At 42.1% G+C, this 27,847-nt stretch overlaps 1 protein-coding gene across 6 annotated transcripts in view; it reads right to left on the bottom strand.

The window, feature by feature from the left end:
• Positions 1-1,425: 1,425 nt before the first annotated feature.
• Positions 1,426-27,847, bottom strand: part of CCDC9B (coiled-coil domain containing 9B) — a 65,174-nt gene continuing 38,752 nt past the window's right edge. For 3 of the 6 annotated variants that reach the window (XM_044436336.1, XM_044436332.1, XM_044436338.1), the window contains 6 exons: positions 26,929-26,984; positions 24,344-24,397; positions 23,830-23,935; positions 17,653-17,710; positions 15,978-16,710; positions 1,426-5,776 (listed from right to left, as the gene is read on the bottom strand). In XM_044436336.1, the coding sequence (XP_044292271.1) occupies positions 16,015-16,710; positions 17,653-17,710; positions 23,830-23,935; positions 24,344-24,397; positions 26,929-26,984 (970 nt within the window). In that variant the 3' untranslated portion in view covers positions 1,426-5,776; positions 15,978-16,014. Of the gene's footprint in view, positions 8,049-12,147; positions 14,945-15,977; positions 16,711-17,652; positions 17,711-23,829; positions 23,936-24,343; positions 24,398-26,928; positions 26,985-27,847 lie in introns of those variants that run through there. The other 3 variants (XM_044436333.1, XM_044436334.1, XM_044436335.1) reach the window with 3 other exon arrangements.

The raw sequence follows: 27,847 nt of genomic DNA, 5'->3' as shown, positions 1-27,847 counted from the left end.
AGTCTAAGTCCAGTTGAAAAATAAAGACCTATAAGCAAGGAGCGTGTTGAAGTTGCCCATTCACAACACTTGAACAGCTGGGAGATCAGAAACACTGGTCACCTAGTTGTAGTCCTTCTAACTGGAATGAGAGGTACTATATTTTTATTTCAGTTATAGTAATTATCTCCAAATGTCCATAAAGGCATAATTAGTATATGCAGATATTATGCAAAGATGTGCTTTCTTTATTTGGTGACTGGCTGAAGGTCATCTACTAAACTTTGTGGCTGAGTGAGAATTTAAAGCAGAACTTTCTTGGACAACATTCTAACCAGTAGACCACACTGTCTCTTTCAGTGCAGCTGCCATCTTGAACCAGCAGCTCTCACCATGCATCCATCTGAACATTCTATTATGTGTAGGCAACGGCACAGTTGAATCCTGTGAAGTGAGAATTATTTCAAAAAAAATTATGGTGCTGATAGACCAAATGGCGCAGGAAACACTCAGCATTTTTCCTTACAATACCTTCTTCTACACTAACTTGGACTAGTTTCTACAAAATTAGAGCAGATGATCGATGGAGCCTATTACCTGGGGAATTTGTGGGCTCTCCCTTGCTGGAGACATTCAAAAAGTGTTTGGACAGTCATCTCAATGGGATGGTGTAACTTAGAGTCTGCAATAGCAAGGGTTGGGCCCGATGGCCTCTTCCAACTCTACAATTCTACGATTTCTTTGATTCTATGAAAACATCTAATGAAGGGCAGAATTGCTTTATGCATCAAGCACTTGTAATGTATTGTAGCATTACAGATTATCAACTAGGAGGGTAAGATGCACATTTTCAAACAGTTCAGCACTGACACAGAGCTGTTTTCCAATTATAGCTGGCATGTATTGGAGTGTTTGAAAGACAAGCTTGAAAAGTGAATTAGCTTGCAGATATTAGTGAGTTGAGGGACCATGAGTCTCCCTCTCTCTTTCTTGGTCAGAGCCATGGAAATATGGCAAGAAAACGTGGAAAGCCTCTCCTGATGCAGCTTGCCAGTGTTGGCTACTGGGGAAAATGCATACTCTGTTATTCTGTCTGAGGCCCTAGCTGGAATATACGTGATATACATGATCCTTCGTTATGAGGACAATATGAATTGGCTCTGAGACTCCTGAGCATGGAGCCTTTCATTTTGTTTTGAAGAACTAGATAAAAGGGACCCTGGATGTGTTCTGCGCAGGAGAACGCCTGTTTTGGGCAATACTGCAAATACAAAATACATAGCTCTAGTCAATATCAAGAAGTTAATCTTGCTATTGAAAACTGTGTTTACCTGAATTTTATCTGAATCTGACATATATTGTTAGTCTAACAATATTACAAATGCTCACCCCTCAAGCTTCCTCTATCAATTTTTTTCTTTTTAAAAAAATGCTCCAACACATTAATTTTTCTTCAAACAACATTTATTTAATAAAAATAATCCCAATATTTCTCAACCATTTCTCTCACCTCTCAACCATCTCACATATATTGTAGAAAACAAGCATTAATCACTATCATTTCTCCAAAATGCCATCAAACTAAGTTAATGATAACAGACCCTTCTTCAATGGGCATATCAACTTAATAGGCTTAAACTAATTCGATAGTAATTCCCTAGGGAACTACAATTCCCATGTTCATTTGGAAAAAGCTATAGCAGTTGAATTTGTATAAAACTGTTATAGTTTTGTGGGATGAAAAGGAAGTTGATACAAGGGTCATTGGTTTAGTAGGCACCATCTTCCAGTGCTTCTTGTGCCTTTTACCACTGTCTCCTACCCCCAGGCTGTTTTAGATTCTACTTTATTTTAGTATCCAGTAACAAATGACTGAATAACACTTCCTCTTCCTTAAGTAATTGTAAACTAATGGGGAAATTAAGGGAGCATATTAGAAAGGCAAATCTTCTTGCAAATGAGGTAACATAGTGGGTTCAAGCTTTTCACACAACACTGTTAGTATGAGCTAATGTTATGCTGGAAGAATAACTGGTGGAAATTCTGGTCACATTCATGTTAAATTATGTACCAGCAGCAAATTATGTACTACCAGCAGTGGGCATGATCCCAAGCATTTAAGCATGTTATATCCTGTTGAAAATTCAGTGGGTATAAATGTGGATTGTGCTTATTTTCCTTCAATGAGATCACAACTTTGTAAACTAGTAATTCGTTTTATGTGCTTGCTAACCAATCTATGCTGAATATTATAAGATGCAGAAATTGAGCCTTTCATGTCAGGGATATCTAAATCTGAATACCTCTGATCAACAGTCTATTTGTTTATTTCCACAGGAAGCCAATACTGGTTCTCCTCACTATAAAAGATTACTTCCAGTATTTGCATTGCACTCTCTGTTTTCTTGGTAACATGCTTCTATGGGACCAGCAAACCATTCCTGAACAGCTAGTGGGAAATTAATTATCTAGAATGGAGGCCATCTGGGTGGTTCACACTTGAATTAGTGGCAAAACCAAAACACATTCCTATGAGTTTACTAATTTAATAAAGCCAAACATGGTGTTTTGCCTCACTCTTGCCAACAATAAAGCACATTGCCTAGTTCGGCTAGTAGGACTTATTCCTAGGAAGGCCAAATAGATCTCACTGCATTGCACACTCAACATGTGTTTCCTTGCTTCAGTGGAGAAGATCAGATGTGTTAGATTACGGATGACTCTATGTTACCTGCAGTTTTGGGCCAGGATGCCTCACCATGCCAGGTGCTGGAAATCTAGGGTATTGCATTCACATCCTGCTTATGTGCTTCCTTTTGGCATCTGGATAGCAGAACAGTTTTCTGGAATGGATGGGCCTTAGCCTGATCCAGCAGAGTCCTTCTTAGGTTCTTACAAAGAGAAATACAGATATTCCTTGCAAAAATAACCACCACCATCCATCCTTAGAAACATTTCTTTTGCACTTTCTCTAAGGAACCAAGGTCTGTCATTATAAGCAAATATAGGTCAGCTGCAGATCAGGGCCATCCAGTTCTCTTGCATCAAAGGTATGTATTTCCTTAATGCCAAAAAGAAAAAAAAGCAGTTCTAACATGACAGAATGCTGGTACTGAAATCTCCTTCCCAGACAAAAGTTAGGAAAAGATTTTGTCTGTCATAAAAACAATGAAAGAGACTAAATACTATGTTTTCCTATCATCAGTGCATCAGGTATATAGAACTTGTTCCAGACAAGTGTTTGGGCCACAATGTGGCTTTTTCTGCAAAATTTATCAGAAATGAGCTGCATTTTCTTATAACACTTTTGCTTTCTATAATGTTTTCAGTGAGTTTATCAATTTACTTTAACTAGGTGGTAATTATATCTGTATGATATTATATTGTCACAAATGTAATTCTAGAGGGCAACAGTAACCATTCTCTTGGACTCCACAACTACTGTGTGGATCAACTCATGCATTACTGATTTCTGGGAAATTTACTGCAACAAGTTCGTTTTTCCTTGTCATGTTTTTTCCATGTAATGTGCCAGGGAAAAAGGTTCTCTTGATGAATTATTGGATGCTTTTGGCTGATCCGAGTCTTTGAACTGGGAGGCAGCATAAAACAGTTGCCATAATCTTTAGCCATCGATTCCTGATTTAATCTTAGAATTTATTCAGTTTCCTTTTCAAGTCATCTAAGTTTGTGACCTTCACAGCATCTTGTGGTAGCAAATGCCATAGTTAAACTATGGGCACAGAGAGACTTTCTTCCTTTTCTCTGTCCTGAAAATGCTGAGCTTCACAGGATGGGTCCACATTCTAATATTATGAAAGCAGGAGAAACACTTCTTTCTAGTCACTTTCTCCACACCATGCATAGTTTTGTACATTTCTATCCTGTTCCCCTTACTCACCTTTTTCTACCTGTCCCCAAATATTGTACCTTTTCTTCATGCAGAACTTGCTCAGGTGATTTTGTTTGCCCCCTTTTTACAGTTTTTTCATCCCTACAATATCCTTTTTCAGGTATGACCGTCAGTACTGTCTTCAGTATAAAAAGTCTGGCTGCACCATTAAATTGTATAATGGCATTAGAATATTAGGAGTTTTATTTTCAATTCCTTTTCTAATGAGCTTTAGCATAGTATTCATCCTATTCAGAATAATAAATATTTTTATTGAGCTATTGACAACAATTCCTAGTTCTGTTTCCTGGTTAGTCATTGCTAGCTCAAACTGCGTATATGTGAAGTTAGGGTTGCTGGTGGGAGGAGGGGAGGGGGGCAAAGTCCCAATCTACATTTTATAGTGGATTGTGTTTGTCATTTTATTGCCTCAAAGGACCTCAGTTTAGAGAGATCTTTTTGGATCTCTTCACAATTCACTGGGGCTTTCATCATCCTGAAAGATTTAATGTCATTTGCAAACTGGATCAAGTATGAACAAGTTAAAAATGATTTGGAGTCAAACCCCATGGTCATCAATGGGAGAGGGTGCCAAGTACACCCGTAACATCCACATTGAAACCAATAAGCCCCACCAATGCTCATCTCTGGTTTGTCTGTGTCCACTGCAATTTAGGAAGCGAACCCACAATACAGAACTTTTGTCACATGGAGTTGACTCTGCAGAGTATTTCTCACATATAGCTGGATCGTAGAAGATTACTGTTGCATGCTCAAATGTTACTGGTCTTTACAATACCCTTGAAATGAGAGGATAATGCCTTGCCAAAACTCCATTCTACCTTACGGAAGTATCAGTAGAAGAGAACCCTGCAGGCCAGTAACTGAAATGATACAAGGCTTGCAATGTCACATCATGTTGCTAAATAAAAGTCAGTCTTAGTCGATCAACCACTTTCGTTTGCAATCCAAAAAACACTTCTCTGAATCGAGATGCTACATCCAAGTTGTTATTTTCTTCTGTTCTTACATGGCTGTGCTCCAATGTCACAATCACCCTTGGCATAGCCATAAAGAGACTTTTTTCCAAAATCCAATCTCCCCACCCTCCCTCTTTTCTCATATGGGTAATGCTACACCTTGAGGAGGAAAATACCTGTGGAGGTGGGTACTTTCATTCATGTATTAAACTAGGAAATTAATTATAGTCACAGGAGTTACCAGGAGTTAAAAAAATAGGGAAACTTTAATGAATTGTAGCCCTTAACCTTCTTTACCACTGGTCCCTTCTCACTACACTGTCACACTTGGACAAAGTCACAATATAACTTCCTTGCTTCCTAGATTTACTGTATCCTCAGTCAAACCTTTATTACTAAGCAGACAGTTATATCTTCATAATCATTTCTAGCTGGCCAATCATCCATAAAAAATCAAGCAAACAACCAGGCTCTGTAAGCTTTGCCTGTTCCTTTTGGAAGCAACAGTCTCATTGGCCAAAGAAGGGGAAATATCTTCAAACCCATGTCTTAAATAAAATTAGTTATTAAATAAATTAAAGTGCATACATTAGATAATGCGTGGCTTGTCACATGCCCAGAGCCATGGGAAGGGAAGCAAAGAGAAGTGTTAAATAAATGTGTCAGCATTTCCTTTCTCCTCGGAAGGCTGCTTTTTCATAGGGTTTTCTTCCTTTGGCACAGAGATGTGCTATGTGTGAGTGATGCCAAAATTGAACAGACAATTTCAGGACACGACTGGCTCCTACACAGGCAAAGATCTCCTGCAGTGGCTTGTGTTAAATGGAAGCTGAAGGGTGAAGGCCAGGTCCTGAAGGACAATGTCAGAGGGGGAGAATGTGCTCATCATCTTTTGCATTCAGCCTTGTTTTATTAACATGCTGTCCTGGAAAACAAACAAACAAACAAACAAACAAACCAACCAACATCAAAATGAGAATCCCAAAAGAGACTACCAAGCAGTAAATTAAAGCAGCAGCTGGGTTCTGATTGCCAGGCCAGGATTTTGTCCTACAGTATTGAGTCCAGATGCTTACCACCTCGAAGGTCGGATACTGTGATGAACATGATGCAAATGTCCCCAAAAGGCGACAGAGGCTGCAACTTTTTCAATCCCTCCCCACCCCCCCAACAAATCAATCGCTCAGAGAATGTCAACAGAAGGATCACACGCATCAAGGGCCAGGATTATATTCTTGTTGTGCTCCTATCTATAGCAACCGAATGCCTCTGGGAGCTGGTGTTTTAGAGATCAGAATGGCACCTCTCTGCTCTGAGAGAGTGACCTTGGTTGAGACACCTTTTTTGGTTTGTATTACAGTCCCTGTGCAGTTCCACTTACGAGTTTGTGCCTGTGCAGAACAGAATATAGGAACATGTAGAGCTTTCAAGAGGGAGTTCATGCTCATGTCCCTGAGTGTCTTCCCACACATTTTCTTTTCTTGCTGTCATGATGGCAGAGGGAACTTTTCCTCCACAGTGAGCACTGGTTAGCACATACTTTCTTCTTCATTTTAAACAAGGAATCTTTTCTAGTGTTTTGCTTAGTTGGGCATTGCCCAATATTTAAAAAAATGCATTGCTAATAGGGAAACATTTGTATTACAGGTAATGATTAAGTTAGGGGAGAAGTTTAGTGTAGGCTCAAGAACTGGGTACAGGTTTGGGGTGGCAAAGCAGGCCATTGTTCACAATGCCCTCAGTGCTGTCCCTGCCCCCCAGGAAGACTTGCATCCTCCTAAAAACTGCCCTTCTATTAATTTATTTTAAAAGTTTTAGGCCTCTCTTTAAGAGTACAACCCTCTCGAGGCAGCTTACATAGCCATAAAATAATAACACACAAAATCACTTTTAAAAGAAAATAAACACCAAGTGTAATACTAAGGAACATCTAACGTCCATAGCTAAACAGAAACAGGCATCAGCCTAAAACACCACTCAAGAGAAGGCTAATGAAAACAAGTGCCTCTTCGGAGCTTTCCTAAATATGGGATCTGATGGATTCCAGAGGTCAACTTCTACCAGCACCATGGGGCCACTGTAGAAAAGGTCCTGATGCTTGCAATTTAATTGTCCTTAGTGATGAACAAGTGGGAAGGACTTCTGTTGTTTAGAAAGCCTGGAAAATTGGCATGGGAGAAAGCAGTGATTCAAATATCTCAGGCTCCAGCAGTTTGAGGCTGGAAAGCAAAGTTGGGAAACCTTGACTTTCCAGAAGGTTTGGATTCCAACTCCTATTTGGTCCAGCCAGCAAGAGAGAAAGAGAAACAGAGAGTGAGAGAGAAGGAAAGAAAACGGGAGGTGTGTGTGTTATTTATGTTTTTGGATAATTTTACTTATGTATTTTTCTGCTACTACAGAGAAGCTATCCACAGAGAAAACAAAATATTTCATTTTACACTGATTCATAAATACAGATAATAACAAAGACAAGTTATAAACATGATTCAACTCATACCAATTAAATTGCCCCTAAGAATAAATAAAGTTGCACTGAATCCTGAACTTTATTGTTCTAACATAAAATAGAATTCCCTTTCTGTTAAAATGATTTATTGCTTGTCCTTCTCTGCCTCTAATCACATTAGTTAATGTTACTACTGAGGCCAAATCCCAAACCCTCATACACAGCCATCTTGTTGGAGAATTAATTCCTTTCAACCTATAGCTTGCTGTCATATGGGTAATTATAGAATGATAAATAGAACAATATCTTTAACATAATCAAATAACAATAGCAGTGGGTCTAAGGAGATATCAGCACCTACAACAGCCATAATTTCATTCTTTACCATCTTCCAAAAATTACTCTTTGGGGGCAGGATTAAAAAAAGTCCATATTTGCTCAATAAGTACCTGTGTTTGCATGTGTGAATGGCTCCAGGCCAAGGAAACATGTTGGAGTAACATTTCAGCAGTGGGAACAGCTCTGCCCACTGCTGGCGCACAGGACCCAAATGTCTTTTCCGGAGCCAGTTGACTCCTGCCCCAGACCTTACATTTATGAATTAATTATGCATTTAAAAGTGCCATTTAATCACTGGCTCCTAAGGCACTTGCCATGGAGTGCCAGTGCAGAGTGATGTCTACTTGCCGGTTCGGTCCTTTTGTGCGGGCTGTCCTGCAAGAGCTTCCTGATCAATACTATTGACTTGAAACTGAGGAGATGAATTGAGCAAGAGAGAAAGAGAGAGAGAATGAAGTGCTGGATGCTGCAGCAACAGTACTGCTGAACTAGCATTTTCAAACAACCATGTTTAAAATGCATGACTTTGCATCTTGCTGATAGATTTGAATGCCCAATAATTACAAAGATAGATTGGAGAGGAGGAGAATGTGCAAAAGGCAAGCTAGGCCTATGTTTATTTATAAGTATAGACAAAAAGAAGATTTATCAATAAAGCCTTTGGATCCCAAAGACATATTTCCTAAATAAATAACAAAAGGATGTTTACTGGCAGCTTCTGAAAATGCCCATCTCTGTTACCTTAATCCTAAACCCTTGTGTATAGTGAAAATAATGATAAAGGAGGTCTAACTGCATTTAGGCATGCTCATCTCTTGCTGCCTTTGCGTCTTCCTTCTGTTATTGTCTGTACTGAGGAACCTACAGTTTGGATTGTAAGGCTCCTCAGGGCTGCTCTGCTAAGCTGCACTTACCCCTTACTTGCTAGTATATCGCACTGTATTCACTGTACTACTCTACATACTTCTGAGTAGACCTATACAGGTTCTTGTGGTCAATGAGCCAGCACTTCATGATACTATGGCTTCTTTGGTGTTATTTATTAGGAGTCTTCTCCAACCTTGCTTCTGCCAGAAGTTTTGTACTACAACTCCCATCAATCCCAGCCAGCATGGCCAATCATCAGGGGAAGGGCACTGACTGAAGAAATCTTGTGCAAAAATTGTGTGTGATCCTGTGCAGTCCTGTTTTTTTTTTTTTAATCTAAATGCTTGGGAAAACCATCAGTTACATTTGTCTGCCTGTCTGTCTGTTTTTCTAGTAAGAATATCTTGCAAGCCCTACCCTCAATCACCAAAGATTTCAAAATCTTATTCAAAAATCAGATTCTAAGGTTTAAAAGGCATCCCATGCCATGGGGAAGGGGGAAGGGGAGATTAACAGTGCACATCTGAACTGAAGTAAGCCCAGTGAGTTGAATGAAACTTCTAAATAAATATGCTGAAGAATCAGCAAAATGACCAGGAGAAAAAAATCAGGGAAGGTTCATTTCATGGAACTGTTTCTCCTCAAATTACACCACAAGTTTCGTGAATATCTGGTCTACCTCACATCTCAAATCTTTATCTCACAGTTTTGCTCTGCTGCAGATTCTGACTACAGTTACAGTGTAATCACATCGTTCCAAACCTAGCTTTCCAGTGAGAAGCAAACCAACACACAAATGATTTCACTGCCTACATTCCTATGCACTTTTTGAGAAGAGAGTTGTTCAACCATGCTAAATCATTTGGCACTGACCTCCTCCTACGTCCTTCTCAGAGGCACAGCACTCAAGGCTTTGGCCAACATGCTGCTGTTTACGTCAGGGGAGAATGTTGACGTCAGCACCCCACTGTGCTTTGGAAATTTACCCCAGCTGTATTTTCTCTGGAGATCTTGAAATTAGTAGTCTTGAGAAACTGAATAAAAAAGCTCTGCGGTTTGTTTCCTTTCTTTTTTTCCCTGGCATGCTATGAAAAATTCTGCAGGAGATTCAGGGCTTATGTTTGAGTTTTAATATTTAGTTCTTGTCATTTCAAAGCAGGAGATGTATGCTTCAAGGAAGATACATTGCTGGAAAACAAATCATATAAGGAAAAGCAAGAGGTACTGGTTGTGTTTTTGCCTCATGCTTGGCTTTTCAAACTGTGTCCCAGGAAGCCCAGGGCTTTTGTGGACCTTCATAAGGCTCTTCAGTGAGACTATCAAGAGCATCAGAGAAGCATCCATGTAAGGAAGTATATTTGCTGCTACTAATTTTCTTCACAATGTGCAGCTGCAGGTAAGTGTGAGGGGAAGGCAAAGGGTAGACCAAAGGTAGACTCAAGTAGATCTGGTAGATCTCTCGATGATTTGCAGTAGGTTGAAATGGGTTTCCGATAACCAATCATTTAATAGTAGTCACAACCAACCTCTTTCATTTCAGGCTGCTGAAATGAAGTCTGAGTTAACCTGCAGTGAACTTTAGCATGAGAGGACTGTGAATTCAGTTCAGTTCTGGTATGGAAGGTGAATTCCTAGGCTCAGAATGTGCTCAGAGATACCAGCCTCATTTGGGTGTTATGCCTGAACAGGGAATGACAACGTCTGCATAGGAACTGGGCCAGGCAAATAAGTCTCACCAGTGATGTTTCTGCTCCCACCTATTCCAGCCTGTAGCACTTAGGAGCTTCCCTGCAACCAGGACTCCTGCTTCATCAGGACTCCTGACTGCGCCAAGGCCTGTTCGAGCTACAGCATGTAGAACCCTTCAGACCTTCCCACTTGATGGAGGAAGGGTGGCAATGGAGACTGGGGAGATGCTGGAGTAGGGGCTAGCGTGCACAATCCCAATCTCTATGCTGCAGCTCCTTGTTCCAGTACAAGGCCTGAACAGGGACACTCTGTTCTTTAATCCTGTGTGTGTAGCTAAGATGGCTCTGTTGGGTGAATCCGGGTGTTTTAGTGAAAATAAAGCCAAGTCTGCCTACCCTTCTTCTAGGCTATACTCTCAGTCATTGCTGGACAGTGATAGCACCATGACCTGGCTGTGCACCCAAGAAGTTGCTTCTTGCTGTGGTAGGCATATGAGTTTCTTCAATGGATAAATCAGTGAGACAGGTCATTGCAGGTAAAAAAGACTGAACATTATTGACCTAGAGAAAATAAGACGAAGGGTACGACAGTAGCCCTTTAAAAATGTTTCTGGAAGGAGAAAACTTTTCATCTTTTCTAGTGAGGGCTGTTAAGAGAAAGAAGTAGAACCCCTCCCCCAAACTTAACTTCAAAAGCAAAGGTACATAAAACCTGTTTCTAGGACTGTGTTAGGAAAATAATCCTATTATCATCTGTTGGGAATGTTTCCTGTTTTATATCAATGAGTTATAGCCCCAGTTCCTAACTCCTTCAGTCCTAGGTTATACAAAAGCATTCTTGCTTGTTCTGTGCTATATCACTCCTTTAGCTCTGGTATGGAGTTCTGTTTGAAAATGAAAACATTTCCATTTTGGAACATGCCAGGTAATTCAAAGTTGGCAGCTCCAACTAAGAATGGAAATTGAGATTTTATAGCAGGCTTCCTCCATCTATTACCACCCCCACCCCAGATTTTTTGAACTTCAACTCCCAACAGCTCCAGCCAGTGTGGCCAAAAGCTAGGAATCCTGAGATTTGTAGTCCAGAGTCTTTGGAGGGCGGTAGGTTGGGGAAATTTTGTCTATAACACCTGAAGAAGGTTGTGCAATGTAGATTTGTGCACAACCACAGGATGGTTTGGTGTTTGGGCCATGAAATTGGAAGCCCAAAGTAGTCTAAGGTTTGGTGAGTCAAAAATCTAGCTAAACAGAAACTTGCAAACCTCCTACTGCAAAGAAATGTCTGGCCAGGGTCTCCCAGGACCCTCATATTGTTTATCATTAATCTTTATTCCTAATAGGTCCATCTCATTGAATAATGCTATATACCTTCCTGCTAACTTCATCCCTGGTGCTCTGCCAGTGCTGTGCCTTTGATTGGTGATCAGCTTCCAGAGACAAGGATTCCATTTTATCAAAGAAAAGGACTGCTGCTCTGTGGCAGAAAGACCTCCCTGTATTACTACTGCGACTAACTCCCCTGCAGTGGCTCCTTGCACTCAGGAGTAGGGCTAAACTCAGTGGAATATGGAAGATCCATGGCCCTCCTGCTAGCTTTTTCTTTCGTTAAAAGCAGCCAAAGATGAAGGGATTTGGATTAGGAGGGGATCTGGCCAATGCATGGCAGATGGTAGTTCACTCTTTTCCCTCGTTGTTTCCCCAAGTTAACCGGCTCCCGCTCAATGGCTATGGGCCACCAGGAGGATTTTTTAAAAGGAGAGAAACATCATGAATACCTGCCCTCCCCTGCCTCCTGTGGCTTTATGGTGTGTATGATTTAGATCAGCAAAATCATGCAGTCCCCACCCCCCTCACACCCCCATCCAAATTTGGCTGCCTTCAACCAAAGAAAATAGCTCCAGAAGACCCGCTAGACAGAAAGGCCACGTAGGGGTGCGGCACAGCCAGGCTCCACAGGAGCAAAGTGGCAGAACATGTGGATTAACGGGGATGCTGCTGTCACCTGCCCCTCATACATCCATGCTTCCTCTGAAAGTTAGTCGCAATCCTTATGGTGGCTGGAGAGGAAGATGCCTGACTTTTCTCAGAAACTGTATATTCTTCCCTGTGTGATACAAGATATTTTCCCTGAAGACCCATTTGCTTTTCAAAAGAATGGCTTCTCGTGGAGATGAAACTGGCAGAGTTCCTTTGTTGATAAGACTCTACACAGCTAGCTGGGGCTATGAAGACTGTCAGGGCGAGTGTCTGCATTTCCCATTTTACAGTACACCACTGGCCATGATACATCCTAATGAGCAGGAAGGGTGGTGTGGCAATGCCAGCAGGTGGGCAGAAGTCCAGAAGGCAAGTTGGAGACACCCAGAAGCCTGATGTGGTCTGCAGGCTTCCACTAAGGAGCAGGGTTTTATCTCAAAGTACCTCTATACACCATTTCTTTCTGTAACTCTCTATCTTCCCTTTCCCTATAGCCACTGAAAAAACTCTCTCTCTGTAGTCAAGTCTCAATATGCTTTTAGCTTTTCTGCACTGCTTCTCCCTGAACATTCAATGCACTAACACTCAAGTGCATTATCAGATGGATCTGACGATGAAGCCCTCTAGCAGGAACACCTGCAATTCTCCTGGTAAAAGACACAAGTGCAAAACATAAGTGCATCTCATATTGGAGGCTTTTAAGCACAGAGGATGCAGAGACAGCCCAGCTTACTATCTTTTCAAGGAGAACTTTTACTGGACATACGTAACATTGAAGCTCATTAAAATTAAACATGCTGTTATAATACACCATGTCTTTGCTGTTCATGTCCTTCACACTTCGTTTATGTGTCAAGAGAATTCTAAAACTAGCCGTTGTTGGAAATGCTGGAACAGTTGAAGGTCCAGCATCAGCAGTTGGCATGGGCAGGAGACTGCAGAAGGCCCAAAACTGCCACTTGCCCACAGTGCCCCATTTAAAATATGTGTGTTCTGAGTTGCAGCCATCCAGGCTAAGCAGACACTGCCTTTAGGAGGGACTCGGGAACAACTTAAAGACCACCCCATACCCTCATTAGGTATGTCCCACAAAGGCAGTATCCAACTGGTTCAGAGCACTCCTACTCAGAATATAATGATGTTCACACACAAACGGCTTAGAATGGACACAATGGGTTAAAAAAGGCATCATCTATCCTGTATCAAACTGTGCTTTGTAAGGAGAAGAGCATCCACATTTCCCTACAGTGAAGCTCCAAAGAGGCACACTGGCTGGCTCAGTTCCTCATCTTCATTTCTCACATTGGGAAATAAAGAGCTTTCATCCTGCAGCATCGCATTCATTCTGCAATAAGTTATAAGAACAGAGGAACCCAATGGTCGGAGAGGTCTATTTGCTGGGAAAACACAGGAAGCTGCGTTATCCAGAATCAAACTGTTGGTCCACGTAGTTTGGTACTATCCATTCTGGTCAATGCAGCAGTCCAGGGTTTCTAGCAGAAGTTTTTTTCCTATACCTCTTAACCTGGAGATGCCAGAGATCAAATGTGGGACCTTCTGGACGCAATGCTTGCATGCTCTGCCACTGAGCTGTGAGCACCATAAATAGTCAATGGCAAGCACATACAGGATGCGAGGGTAGAAGATGAGGCAAAAGAATGGAGAGGAAGTCCTTTTCTTTGCATCACCTGCTCCACCCACCATAAATTAGGAGTTGGCCCCACTTGTCTAAACGTGTCAGTATCCACAACTGTATATTATGGGGAAGGGGAAAAGATAATGTTCTTTAGGTCTAGGAAAAATGTTTGCACACCTCTAGAGTAATTCTGATTCTAATGTAATGGAACAGAGTTTCATAATGTCCTGCTAGGCTACAGACAGCCCACTACTTCTCATTCTTTTGCAGAATCATATTGATGAATTAGGCACTGGAAGCAAAGAGTTAAAGTCAAGTGAGATGTTTTCTTGTAGAACTAGATCACAGTTGGAGCTCGGCATGTGAAATCTGTCATTGACATACTAATGGATGCTAGTATGAAAAAAGACAGCCATACAACTTACATGAAAATGTGTGGAATCGAAGTGAACCTAGACATTCTACACAGCCATAAAATACTTTAATTATGGCAATTTTCAGATTAAACAAGGAATAATATTGTCATGATAAAAAATTGCAAGTAAGAGCAAAGGATTTTTCCATAGTTTCTCACATATGGTTGCTCTCAGCTCGGTCACTACCATCTGCAGATGAGTAGACCAGGGCCAGTACAGAGCTATATAAGAAGCTTCTTGATTGTTTTGCTATGTTTTTAAAGAATCTGCACCAGTGTTTATTTCTTGCCTACAGGCAATTCACCACCACAGCATCCCTGATAGCTGGTCATTTAGCCTCTGCCTTAATGCTTAACTTCTCAAGAAGGTAGGGAGTCCTACATTTTCCCAGGCAATCTCATTCACTGCTGAACAGCTGCTCCCATCAATTCTTCCTAATATTTATTTGAATTTGAACCCATTCCAATTCTTGTAATTTGAATCCATAGTTCCAGTCCTGTCTGGACCAAATGAGAAGAAATGTGCTCCATTATCTATATGACATTGAAAATAGCTGCCGTGTAACATTTAACTCATCTCTTCATTAGTCTAAACATACCCCTGTGTTCAAACTTTCCTCATAGGACTTGTTCTGCAGGTGCCTTGCCCACTTGTTGCCTTTGGTCAGCAGCTCACTGGACCAGCCTCTGGAATATTACTGCCTCCACCCCTCGGGTCCCCACCTCTAAAATGGAAATAACCTCATAGAGCTATTCTGCTCATGGAATACTATTCATTTCAATACGGGCAGGAGTACAAAAAATGTAAGCACAAACAGAATGCAAACAAAATCAGTTGGGACAGATCTTGTGTTCAAGGGGGATTTTGTTTCTGTGTCAGAGATACATGCAAGAAACTGCTGTGTCTGTATGCAGAACTATACTATATGCTGATTTTTTAAAACAAAATCTTCAAAAAGAACAACCAAGAACTGATAATTGAAGGGCATTCTGAAAAGCACACGAATAATCAGACATGAAAAGATTGGGATGATTAACATTCTGTACTGAAACTGGGAAAACTGAATATGGTGAGCAAAACGGTTCAGTGCTAAGTGATTTTGCACTGGGGATTTTGAACACTAAGATTGGAAGACAGTTTGTTCAATCTGAATTTTTGCATGAACATAGCCAGTTGACACCTCACAAATGGGACAAACTGGAACACATTTGTATTCTGAAACCTGCACTTTTCAGAATTTTTAAGTGCAGTTCACAATTCAGAATATTAGAACAAAAATGCCCATATTTGGGGAAAGTATGCACACACTCTTTATGTTAAGAAAAATCACTTGTAAAAATTAGGAAATTATCCTAAAGATGCATATAGTAGGATGAAAGTGCATGGAAATGCACATGGATTTTAAGTTGACGTTTTAATGCTGAATTTGCAGACTAATGCAGAAATGGGCCAAAATTAACTTATGATTGGGAAAACGTGAAACTGAGTAAAATGGAAATTAACCTACAATCCTTCAGGAGGTTCTCCTGTCCGAGGCCCAATGTCATTAATGGAGGCAGCAAGACCATGCTCTAGGATTCATTTCAGTAGGGTTAGTGCAGGAGAAATTCAGGCATGATTGTCTTTTCACTGTAAATGAACTCATTTGTACTTAAAAGATATGAGATACAATTGTAGCAGGCTTGCACCCTTGGGATGAGAAAGGCTGCACACATAAATCAATCAAATTCCAGACAAAATGGTGAAGATTCACTTACCTTCAGCCTCTTGGGAGCCAGTGTGTTCTACCGCATATTAATTCTGTGTTTCTTCATTGCATGGCTGAGGTTGGCCTTGTTCCTTATTCCTCATTTCTGTCCCTGTTTGTACAGATTCATTCATTCTGTCTAGCATTTCTTTACTGAGAGACTTGGACTCCTCCCTATGTAGAAGGCAGGCAGGGGCATCATTTTCTTTCACAGGGATTATTTGCTTCTTGACAGCAGCAATTTGGATCTCTCCCACTTGTCTTACAGCTGACAATCCTCGGCTTCCACCACCTGCTTCTGCCTTGACTGGCAACGTGCTGAGGTTTTCTGCACTAGGGTTCCTTTCAGAAAGTGCTTTTTTGTCTAAGCCAGCTTCATGGAAAGTGGAATTGATTTCCTCAAAGGCACTCCCAGAAGCCTGTGCCGTGTTCCCTTCCTGGTGAGAGCGGCTATTTATACAGTTGCCCTTGTGGGACAGAGCAGTCCCAGTTACTGCCTTACTGAGGCTGGGATCTGCCTCAGTTTCTTCCACAGCGACTGCAGGTGTATCTTGGGGAAGACACATCCTGTCTTGTTCATTTGCACCCTTGTCTTCACCTGCAGATGGGCTCACTCCACCTATTTTGACTTGTGATGTGGAGTGTGGCTTTTCATTCTTCTCTAACCCGGCCAGGCAATTATGCTTCTTGGCTTCTTCACAGGCCATAGCTTGACTCTTTAAGTTTTCATTACTACTGGATTTCTAAAATGACAGGTTTAGTGCTTATTCCACTATTCATTTAAAGAAAGGACAGATTTAGTTCTACAAATTTGGAGTTAGTCAAAATAATCTTTCAAGGATTCCTCCCAACACACACACACTCTTGTGAATCTGCAGTTATGAAAACAGGTTGCTAAAATGTGTCCGACCAGCTGGGTAAGCTTAGCCTGAAGATGGGCTAAGTGGTGTCTGTTCTCACAGATGGCCATTAAGACTGTTCTGTCTTTCCCCCCACAGTTTCCTAAGGACTGTGATGATTCAAGATTCTGTGAGAGCAACAGACTCAAGCTAAGTTTGTTGTTTGGGGCAGTCTGTGATAGAACTGGATTTCAACATCCTACAGAGCTATGGGTTATCCTGGACATCTGATGGGGAGCAGAGAACCACTGGAGTGCAGATGTTGTGAAATGTTCTCTTGGAAAAAACACTGTAAGTCTCCAGTGACTTCATTCTTAGGAAACTAATCACTGAGAAAGCACTGGAGCCCATGGAACTTCTCACCATTCAGAAGTCTGGTGCACACATTCAACATTGTAGCAGCAATAACCTACAAGAGGTTCCTTAAACTGATGTGATAACTCAAGTGCAGCATCAGGATTTCACAGGGCCAAAAACAGGTTATGATTAGGATATCAGATATCTGTTAAATAATGCAATGCACACTGTCTCTGCAGCAGGAATGGGGAATTTGCAGCCTATCAGTTAATAAGGCCCCTGGCCCTACCTTCTCTGCCATGGAGGTATAAGTGCTTTTTCCTGGTTTAGCACTGAAAAGGACTTGTTTTTTCAGGATTTTACTCTACTCTGCTGCATTAAGAACCAGGGGCTGGTAGTTCTGCATTAATTAATTTACAGGGCTGATATGAGACCAAGTATATTATTTTGCTTGCTACCTGTATCCAAGCACATATTCAACAGACTCACCTGATTATTATGGTCATCCTTTGCAAGGTGCATTTCTTCACCTTCCTTGGCATCCCATCTGTAAAACAACAGACAAAGCATAGGGGAGCTGTCAAATCTTTTGACTATAAAAAGGGATTTCTGGTCCTTGTGGGGCAATAGCTTCTTTTGCCTAACCTCAGAGTACTATGCAAGCCCCACCTACTTAGTTTGAAGAAAGTTCATTCTGGTGGATCTTGCACCTGGCTTTTTTAAATCCAGAAGAAAGGCAGGCATATTCAACTAGTTACACTTAGTTTTTCTTAGTCATTAAATTCATAGTTTTCAGGAACAACGACAAAGGTTTGTTAGGAATGATGTTGTGTTAAGAGTTGAATGATAAATTTCTTCAGGCTGCACCATATTTTTTGTTTATTGAATAATGTAAAGCTACATATTTCTTCTTATAAGCAGGAACCTGAAATGCACAGCCTAACCATAACAAGACTTATTCATTTATGCCAAGTATTGGGAAATTAATCAAAGGTGAAAAATACGCCTTTTCTCTGTCTGTAATACTCTACTGGCAGAATGAAAGAGCTCAGGCACAATCCTATTTATGTTTAGACAGAAAAAATGTCCTATACCACCCATTATCCTGTATTCTGTCTAAATATGCATAGGATCGTGGTTTAAAGCACAGATCTACCAACAATCCATATTGCCTGTGGTACTGGAAAAAGAGGTTTGAGGTTGGGGATTCTCAGCTGTTTCTGTGTGTCCAAGAGATATTCAAAAGAAAAATTGATGTGGCCAGGGATGTCTCCTGCAGCTGTTTATATCTGCATGTCTCCCTTTTAAGGAGCACCGTTGTAAGCCATGTTAGCTTTTATACAAGCTCTTATAAAATTGCTTAAATCTGCCAGAATTCATCATCACAGCTTTTATTTTATTATTTTATTTATTATATTTATATCCTGCTTTTTTCTGTCAAGGAACTGGAGGCAGCATACATAATTCCCCCCCTTCTCTCAATCTTATCCTCTGCACAACAATCCTGTGAGGTAGGTTGGGCTGAGAGTTTGTGACTGCCCTAAAGTCAGCCAGTGAGACCCTAGATCACCCGAGCCCCGTTCCCACACTCTTCACCACTACACCACACTGGCTCTGTTCACACGTAACAACAAACCATGCTGGAGATAGCTGGTCATTATGTTGAATTCAGCAAGCATGAGGAAGTGTGACTTGCTTGGTTTCTGTGAATCCTCACAGAGAACCAACTGTCTGTTCTAAGATTTCTGTACTTCATCACTGTTTGTCATTATCTGAGAATTCAGTTCCAGTGTTTTTCCGAGATTTCCCCATTTACACCAGTGAGTTTGGTAGCAAAAGCAGCCACAGCACCGGTGGCGTCTCCAGCCACCCTTTTCTGCTGCCCTGTTCTGCCTGGCAATTGCTGATTGCCTGTCTCCACACTGTTTTCCCTGCTGGTGCACACCTGATGCCCAGCTGCCCTACTGCCATGATGCCCACCTCACCACCTTGCTGTGAGGCCTGCCTCACCTTGCTGTCTTGGCATGATGCCTGTCCCACGAGTCACCTCACCACAATGCCCATCTCTTGGGATGGGCAAAGCAGTGCGGAACCTTCTGAGACGGGCAAGGTGCCTGGCAAGGTGGGCATTGCAGCAAGGTGGTGAGCCAAGGTGGGCATTGTGGCAGCAGAGCAACTGGGCACCAGAGAGCATGTGCTAGTAGGGAAGACAGAGAGCACCTCCAGCAGCAGTGAAGGCAGCTGCACACAGCACTCTTGCCTTGTTGTTGTTCTGTGCTGGAGCAGCACCTGGTGAGCATGCTGCCCTCACGCTACAGAGGGAAGCCCCAGTCTCCTTCTAGGGAAACTGACCTGTTCATGGAATCAACCGGCAGTGTGCAGGTTCCTGGGTGGGCATCCCAGGGAGCTTGTCCTTCCCTCTCTGCCTCCTGCCCCTTTGCTCACTCCCACCCTGTCCCCAACAATCCAGGGGTCTCCCCGCAAGCCGCAACACTCCCTCCTAACAGGCTGCTGGCAGTTTCCCAGCCAGATGACTAGACTGGCACAGGCAGGGAAGTCTGGCCAGCACAATCCAGGTGTAGTAGCTGATGACAGGTGTGGAGAGTGGTCCGCACCCCACCAAGCAACTGCTGTTCATACCAGTCTAGAAGGTTAATGGGAACCCTGCCCATCTGAAAGCACTTTTGCCAGAGGCAATCCCTCTCTAGCCCTCCTAGGATGATAGTCCAAGTGGTCTATCCTGGTGACCTTTGCCAGTACAACACACCCTACAACAGCTTTCCTTAGGCTCTGCCCAAATTTTTGGGATGAGAGCGCCTATCAATCCCAGCCAACAGGCTACTGGGAATATTTGCTGAAGATAATGAAAGACATAGTCCAAGATGTCTGGACAGTACCAAGTTGTGCCATATAACTTAGTTTCCAACATTTAGAAGAGCACTATTGTGGCAGTGAGTAGGAGAGAGAGATGGCAGGGGAGCCAGTAGGTGGTAGCAGGACAAGACCAAGTAAGATGGGGGAGTTGTGGTGGCGGTGAGCTGGCATTCCTGCAAAAACCTGCTGCTGGGAGACCACTGTAAGACAGAACAATTGGAGAGTCTGCTGGACCACAGTGGTTTGCTACACAAATGTTGAGGGTTTTTTAAAATAAAAATGAGGGGGGTGCAGGAAATTTAAAACAATGGAGTCTTAAAATGCAGGTACAGCATTTTTACTGCTTTCATAAAGAGCTTATATGCTCTGAGAAATGCAAATGATACAGCAGGGCCTACTTACCAGAAGAAACAATACTAATATCTGCAAGAAGCAATTCTGTGATGCAGCCAAGCTAAAAGTTCCAGTCACAATGAGTCTAACTAGAATAAACTCATTTGAAAACTCACAGAAAAGGAATGACACAAAAATGAGTCTGGTTTCTTATATGTATACGTACTTATATGGTAACCTAACTACATTTGATAGCCAGAAAATCCAATAACAACACCTCTCTCCAGAAACAAGTTCTACTTCCTATCCATAACAACAGCTTGTCATAATTTTAGACAAATACCTTCACTGTGGCCATAATGATACTGTAATGCTTTGCAGTTGTGTTATTGTCCATATGTGGACAATTCTAAGATTAAAAGTCATGCCAATGGGACTTTAAAAAGCATTTCTGATGTTTTAAACCAAACTTTAATTGGATTTTGCAAAGCATTGAATTACATCTGTATGATTCTATGGCTTTGTAGCTCAAAAAATGATAAAAAATAGTGACATGGAGATGTTGAGGCATATATTTGGTTTAAATCAAAGGCTCTGAATAAGCTCCATGTCTGAATAAGCTCCATGTCTGAATAAGCTCCATGAAACTGCTTTTTACTGAATAAAACCACTTGTACTTCTAGCCCAGCATTATCTTCAGGAAGCAGTTGTGGACATTGCTTCTACTTCCCTCTTCACCTCTCACTCTCTGGGTAGTCATACGATTACCCAGGACCTAGAGCCCTGAACTTTAGCCCAGAGGTCAGGGCTTAGCTGCATCACTGAGTATGGTCTGAATAAGAACATGAGACCTTAAGAAAAGCCAGGCTGGATCAAACCAAAAGCCCATCCAGTTCAGCACCCTGTTCACACAGTGGAAAACCAGCTGTACATAAGATTTCTCAAGCAGGATGGGTACAAGTTTGCCTACTCAGCATTTGTATACAGACATGATAGCTTCCTCCTCCATGAATTTGTCTAGTTCCCTTTTAAAGGAATCCAAATTTGAACCCATCACCACTTCCAATGCCAGTGAATTCCTTAGTTGCACTATACGTTGTGTGAATAATAATTTGTTTGTTGCATTTAACTTCCTAGAACTTCTGCCTCAGGGAATGTATGTGTTTTCCCCAGAGTGATATAATCTATTATTGAAATAATTAGTTACTCCTCACCCTCCCCAAAAACACAAAGATGATAATTGGTAGCTTTTTAAGTAATAGCTCCTTGACCACTGTCAGTTCAGTTTGTGAACAGACAGCAAACGTTTTTAAACCAGCAACCAGTAAAACAAGTCAAGTACTGGAGATGGTGGCAGTGAATATGAAAGTTGCATGAGTTCTGTGGAGGAGTATCAAACCCCCACTCTATAATTTCAGGAGCGGTACCCTGTGTTTTAAGAGTACCCTTTTCAATTACTCTAAAAGCTACAGCAGAAACCAATGTATGTTTACTCACAAGTAAGCCCATCAACGTTAATTAGATGTATTCCCAAGGTAAGTGGGCATAGGATTGAAGGCTATTTTAAAGAAGGGGTAGGATGCCTTGTTGGCTCATGGGCTGATTGGTTCCAAGACAAGCATGGCAACATCCACATGCCAACAGTGGGTGAGGCTACAGCCCAAAGCAGGCAGGGCCCATCCACTGCTGACATGCAGTCCTCTAGGGCTGTCTTTTGAAGTAGGATGTGAAGTCAACTCAGCTGCAGCCTGGCAGAGCGCTCCCTGAGGCCCAGTCTACTGCCACTTGCAACGGGGAGGGGAAAATATATCCCTTCCTGCTGTGTTCTTATGTTCCAGCTTGGTTTCTGAGTAGCCCATGCAGAACAGAATGGAAAGTATGGAAATCACTTTGATTCTTTCACCAAATAAGAGCTCTGGAGTCTGTTCAAAACATTCCTCAGTCATACACATGTCCTATTGGAAACTTTGGTTCTGGAGTAGATTAGAAACTAATGTAATGAAGAAAGAATGAGAACTATAAAGTCAGGCTACATTAATTTAATTGTCTGTGGTTACAACATAGGCTGTTATGATCAAATGTTAAGTTATACTTTTTCATCATAAATAGTATAAATGAAATTGTCCTGATCAGATTTGAAAGAGACAAGTCAGAATGCAATGACCCTTTTGATTGAATTCTGGAGATACCTCAAGCTAGTTATAAGCTAACATAATAGCCTTCATTACCTTAAACTTTAGGCTGCACAAATACATTTCATCACAACAAAGCACAAAAAAGTACAGACATGAAAAGTCACAGTACCATCCCTTTCCGTGTGTTCTCTTGTTAATTACCTTTCTAACATGGCCCACAATCCCTATTTCTAGCGCCCTTTGAGTTCAACCACACCAAGGAACCACACCAACCACACCACTTAGCTTGTTGCTAAGCATACACTGAACTCATTTTTTTGTGCCTGATTGCATATTATAGGTGGACTTGTGATGGACCTTTGCATATTAGTAGGCAAGCATGTACAGTATTGCTTATTGGGTTATTTTAAAAGCAAAGAAGAATCTTGTGGCATTGTGCAGGCTGGCCTGGCATGAACTTTCAGTTACTGGAGACCACTTTATCAAATGCATTGAAGTGTTCTACATCCCTAGTCCCAACATGGGTGTAGAAAAATATATGCACTAGGCCAAATGCAATAAAATATATAAGGCTCAAAAGCGCCCATTATGTACTGCTCAGATTGACTACCTATTTATTGACATACAAAATTTAAGGTGCTGCTTTTGATTTTTGAAGCCCCAAACTATTTGGGACTAGGTTAAGGACTGCTTGTTCCCATATGAACTTGCCAGAGTTCTAAGACCAGCATTAGAGGCCTTGCTCTGGGAGCCACAAACACTAAGAGACACTGTGGCCAGCACCAATTAAGTGGTGGCCCCACCTCACTAGAACTCTGTGACCAGCATACAGATGGCCCTAGCATTACTGGTTGCCAAGAGATCCTTAAAAACATTGTTATTCCAGACTGCATTGGGTTGAAGCATTGTGCTGGAAATTTTAGCTGCTGGTGGTTTTAGACTTTAACTTGCATTGCATATTCTCCCAGTGTTTTTCTGTTTTACGTATTTTAAAACATTTCTTTTAAAACATTTCAGCTTCCTTGTGAGAGCAATGTGCTCTGAAAATAGTGGTGGAAATGTATTAGCTAAATAAGTAAATAACTAATCACACAATTTTCATAAACATTTGTAAAAACTGATGTGTAAATTGCATGCTTTCTGGTCATTTATTCCCTGTATTGATAATCGCAATTATTAGAAGTCAATAAGGTATGATTGTAAAAATAATCTGATACAGAAAGAAGGCTAGCTACTTCTGGCCTGAAATTCCAAATTATTACTCAAAATGTGACAGAGAAACAACCTAGAGGCACCAATGTCCCTTTTACAGCTGCTACCCTACCTTCTGGCTCTGCCTGTCAGTCTGTCTTTCCCTCGGGCTTTACTGCTCATGACTGGCAAAGTCCTGGAGGCAGACTCACCGGTGCTCCTTCTATGTTGTCCTCCACCTGAAAAACATTCCACACACAGAACTAGAGGCTAGGCAGTCTAAATTCAGGCCATGGAAGAAGAGCTTTCCCTTATATGCTTCAGCAGAAGCAGGGTAATACAGCTTAGAACTGGGAGATTCCTTTCATCATAGGGAAATGCAGTAAGCAGTGACAAGGCAATTGCATTGAGGAAGGTGGGAAAATGTCATCTTTCACCAGGTCCAGGACTGGCGCTACCATTAAGCAAAGTGAAGGAGTCAGCCCAGCTGCCAGATGCTGAGAGGCATCAGCAAGGCGCCACAGGAATTACCTGTATGCCATATGCCTGCTCCCACCATAGATATTAGTCTGTGGCTTCAGGTGGAGTGAAAAGAAAATCAGCTTCTGCATTTACAAAAAGCAAGCCTTTTCCTGGGTTCTACTCACCTTTGCCTTCAGAAGGCAATGATCGATGCTGGGATTTGCGGGGATTCCTTGCCCCTTGGAAGAACAAAGCATGAAAAAAAATAAGATCATAAATCAGAAAATTCTACCGCAACCCACCCCACAACTCCAGAAATGCAGCATAGCACGGAATACCTAATTTAATCACACAAAGTGTATTCATTGACCTTCTGCAACCTGGCTCCCTTCAGATTTGTTAGACTATAACTCCCATCTACCCCAACCATGAGCTTTATAGTTCAACACAATGAGAAGGCACAAGGTTAGGAAATGCTTGGCTGATTCGGTCATCTGACATGAAAAAAGTTACCCTAGGACTGGGGGCTTTTCTGTATGAAGCACTTATTGTGCGCTTGTGATCCTTCACACCTGGAAGTTTGTGGGACTTTCTTATGATAGTCTTCCCACACCTTTTAGCTGCTTCACCCATATTTTCTCTGAATGTGGAAAATACAGTATAATTTTTGCTATTGCTTTGAACCTACCACCAAATTCCAATGTACTATTGTTAATGTTTCACTGTCGCTTGGGTGAGGCGATGCAGGGGGCATGGTTGTGATGTTGGCACTGAGAAGGCAGTGGGAGCATTGCTTTATGTGGCCTTGCCTGGCAGTTCCTGCCTTGGGCCATTCTGACACTGCTGCCGCACATGCTCACAACAGGCTGTCCTTGCTCCTTCCCTTTCTTCTGCAGCCTGTTTCTTTCTGCATGGATGATTCCACTGCAGCACTGAACTGGGGGCGAGGGACTAGGCAGCAACAGGGAATTCCTGATGTGCCAGACACTGGAGATGGGGGAGAAGCAGGGAGGGAGACCAGAGGAAGGAAGGATGCAATGGCATTCAAGGGGCCTGGTAACTCAGAGATCCTGCCATTGCTTTTCCACCTCCCTGCTCCTCCCATGGCTTCTCCCCCCGTGTCTTTCCAAAGCTTCCTGAATGCCTCCTTCATCCTCTTACTCAAGGAACAACTAGATGAACCATATATCTACTCTGAAGTAATCAGAATGGTATTTTCAGTGGCCCTAGTAACAGGTAAATCACAATGGTCTTATTCACAAGTATATTGGAACAAATCGTACTAACAGGGCTGTTTATTATTTTTATTTATTTATTGCCTTTGAATGCTGCCCTATAGCCAGAGCTTCCGGAGCGGCAATGCAAACCACACGGAGATGGCTGCACTTGCTTGCTTTGGGAAGGTGAGAATGTTAGGAGTAACAAATGGTACAATCCAAATACTCTGCCCCACCCAAACCATAAAGGTGCGTCTGAACAGGAACTTGCAGCTGAGAAATGGCACAATATTGAAATACTGCCATAGTGATTTTACATAACACTCACCCATCTACCCACACAGGAAAGAGCAGGGAAAGCAGTAAGGAAAGCTGTTACGCTTTTCCAGGGTATCTAGTGCATGTCTTCTTTTACATGGATAATAAGGGGAACTTGCGCAGGCCTCCTTGTTTGTGCATGTGTTGTGCAATAACAGGATGCTTGGCTGCACTTGCAAAGGTGCACTGCAGCGCACCCGCAACCATCCTCAGTCAGCCACAGCCCCAGGGTTCTTCAGGCGAGAGGGGCATCAGAGCCCGTGATCTTCCTGCCAGGGTAAAGCAATGCTGTACTTCCATGGCAATGCATCTGGGAAGTTTCACCCACAAGTCAATGGGTGTAAAGAGGCACAAGGCATTATGTAGGAAAGCATGTAGTTAGAGCTCTCGGCATGATCCGGGAGACAACACAGCAGGGTAGTGCTGGAATACAACACTCATGTGGAAAAGCCCAAAATGAAACACAAAAGCAGCTGGTATAATAGCAGTAAGCAAAGCAGCTGGCCTCAAGGTTTCACTTTCCTTGAAACTTTGCCCCAGACTATGCTATGAAGGCTGCAGATTTGATGCTTGCCTGTGCCACTGCAGTGCCACTTTTATTTGCAGAGTTTGGGGATGGAGTTCTAGAGAATAAGAGCTAAATAAGTTAACCTTTTTTTCATGGTACAGAACACAAATTATTATTTTATTTGCACTTTAACTCTGCTTGGAACTGTTCCTTATTCCAAAACTAAATAGAAATAAATAATCCACACAGAAAGGAGCCTCCTCAGTGAAAGAGTCACAACAAGGAGTGTTGTCCATGATTCTGCCCTCCCTGCCCATTCCAGAATACTGAACATGCTGCTTAATTGTGAGATTAAAGTTGCTTTTGCACATAAGGCTTTTCTGTAGAGCCCTGTGGAAGCAGGTCTGGTTTAGCAACTGCTCTTGGGGGTGTGCGTGCCAATTATATGGTTGTCTCCCATCTTAGTTTGCATAGACACAGACACCCTTTTCAAGTCATACCTCAGTCTGAAAACATGCAAGAATGGTATGGGAACAATAAGGCTTCTCATGCCTCTTCAGATGTGACTTTACGAACAAAAAGCAATGTGAGAAGTATCCTGAAGACTCAAAGCAACGATGGCATAGGTTGGACAGCTAAAGAAGCAAAGAAAGTATCCAAAAGTTGCACTTTTTCACAACTAGCATGCATATTTGGGGACAGTAAAGTATGCAATCTCTTTTCTGACCTTTCTTACTGTGGGGACAATCCAAGGCTGGTTCCCCATCCTTAATATCCTCAAACCTGCAAATAAAATAGACAATTCCAGGTATGAAGCCACTGAAAAAATGTGCAGAGAAATCTGTTAATGTTGACCTCTCCCTCCCTCCCTCCCTCCCTCCCTCCCTCCCTCCCTCCCTCACAGACACACACACACACACACACACACACACACACAGAGAGAGAGAGAGAGAGAGAGAGAGAGAGAGAGAGAGAGAGAGAGAATCTGCCATTTGTGCATCTGACCTGCTCTCTGTATGACAAGTAATGGATTGGCCTACAAAACCTGGACGCATCCATATATTGTAAGCAATGAATCCTGCTTCAAAGACCCTCTTTCTGCTCTCCCTGTGTTTCTCCTCCTGTGAAAAGCTTCAACCCAACATAGCTTAGCAGGGAACAGGTTGCCAGGTAATCATGCTGTAAGAATGCAAGAAAAGACCTACCACATCACACTGAGTTCAATCTAGTTCAGACTCCTTTGGTCTCTTGATGCTAACTACAACTTCCACCATCCCCAGACAACATGGTTAAGGGTCAGGGGTGTTGTTTGTAGTCTACCAATATCTGAGGTCCCAAATTTGGGAACAAGTGATTCTAGTCCCTGTCTTTCAGAGGGGGACAAACTGCTTGAATAGGGAGGCTCCATTTCACAATCATTTATAACCATATTCAGCTCAAAGGCTGATCCTCCATAAATCTGACTTTTCAAAAGCTATTTATGGCAATGGCCTTTGCAGTATCAAGCAGCAATGAATCAAAAGTTCACTATAGGCACTGGACAGTATTCTGCACTGCCTCCGTGCTAGTGAAAAGGTCCTCTATGGAACAGGGAGGAAGCAGTTCCCAAATCAAAGCAGAAAGGAGTGGGGCAGGTGAGTATCATT

Source organism: Varanus komodoensis, unplaced genomic scaffold, assembly GCF_004798865.1.
Source record: "Varanus komodoensis strain SLA01 unplaced genomic scaffold, ASM479886v1 scaffold3, whole genome shotgun sequence".
Classification (NCBI taxonomy): domain Eukaryota; kingdom Metazoa; phylum Chordata; class Lepidosauria; order Squamata; family Varanidae; genus Varanus; species Varanus komodoensis.
Note: the sequence above shows the minus strand (reverse complement) of the source record. Positions and strands in the feature narration are given on the sequence as shown.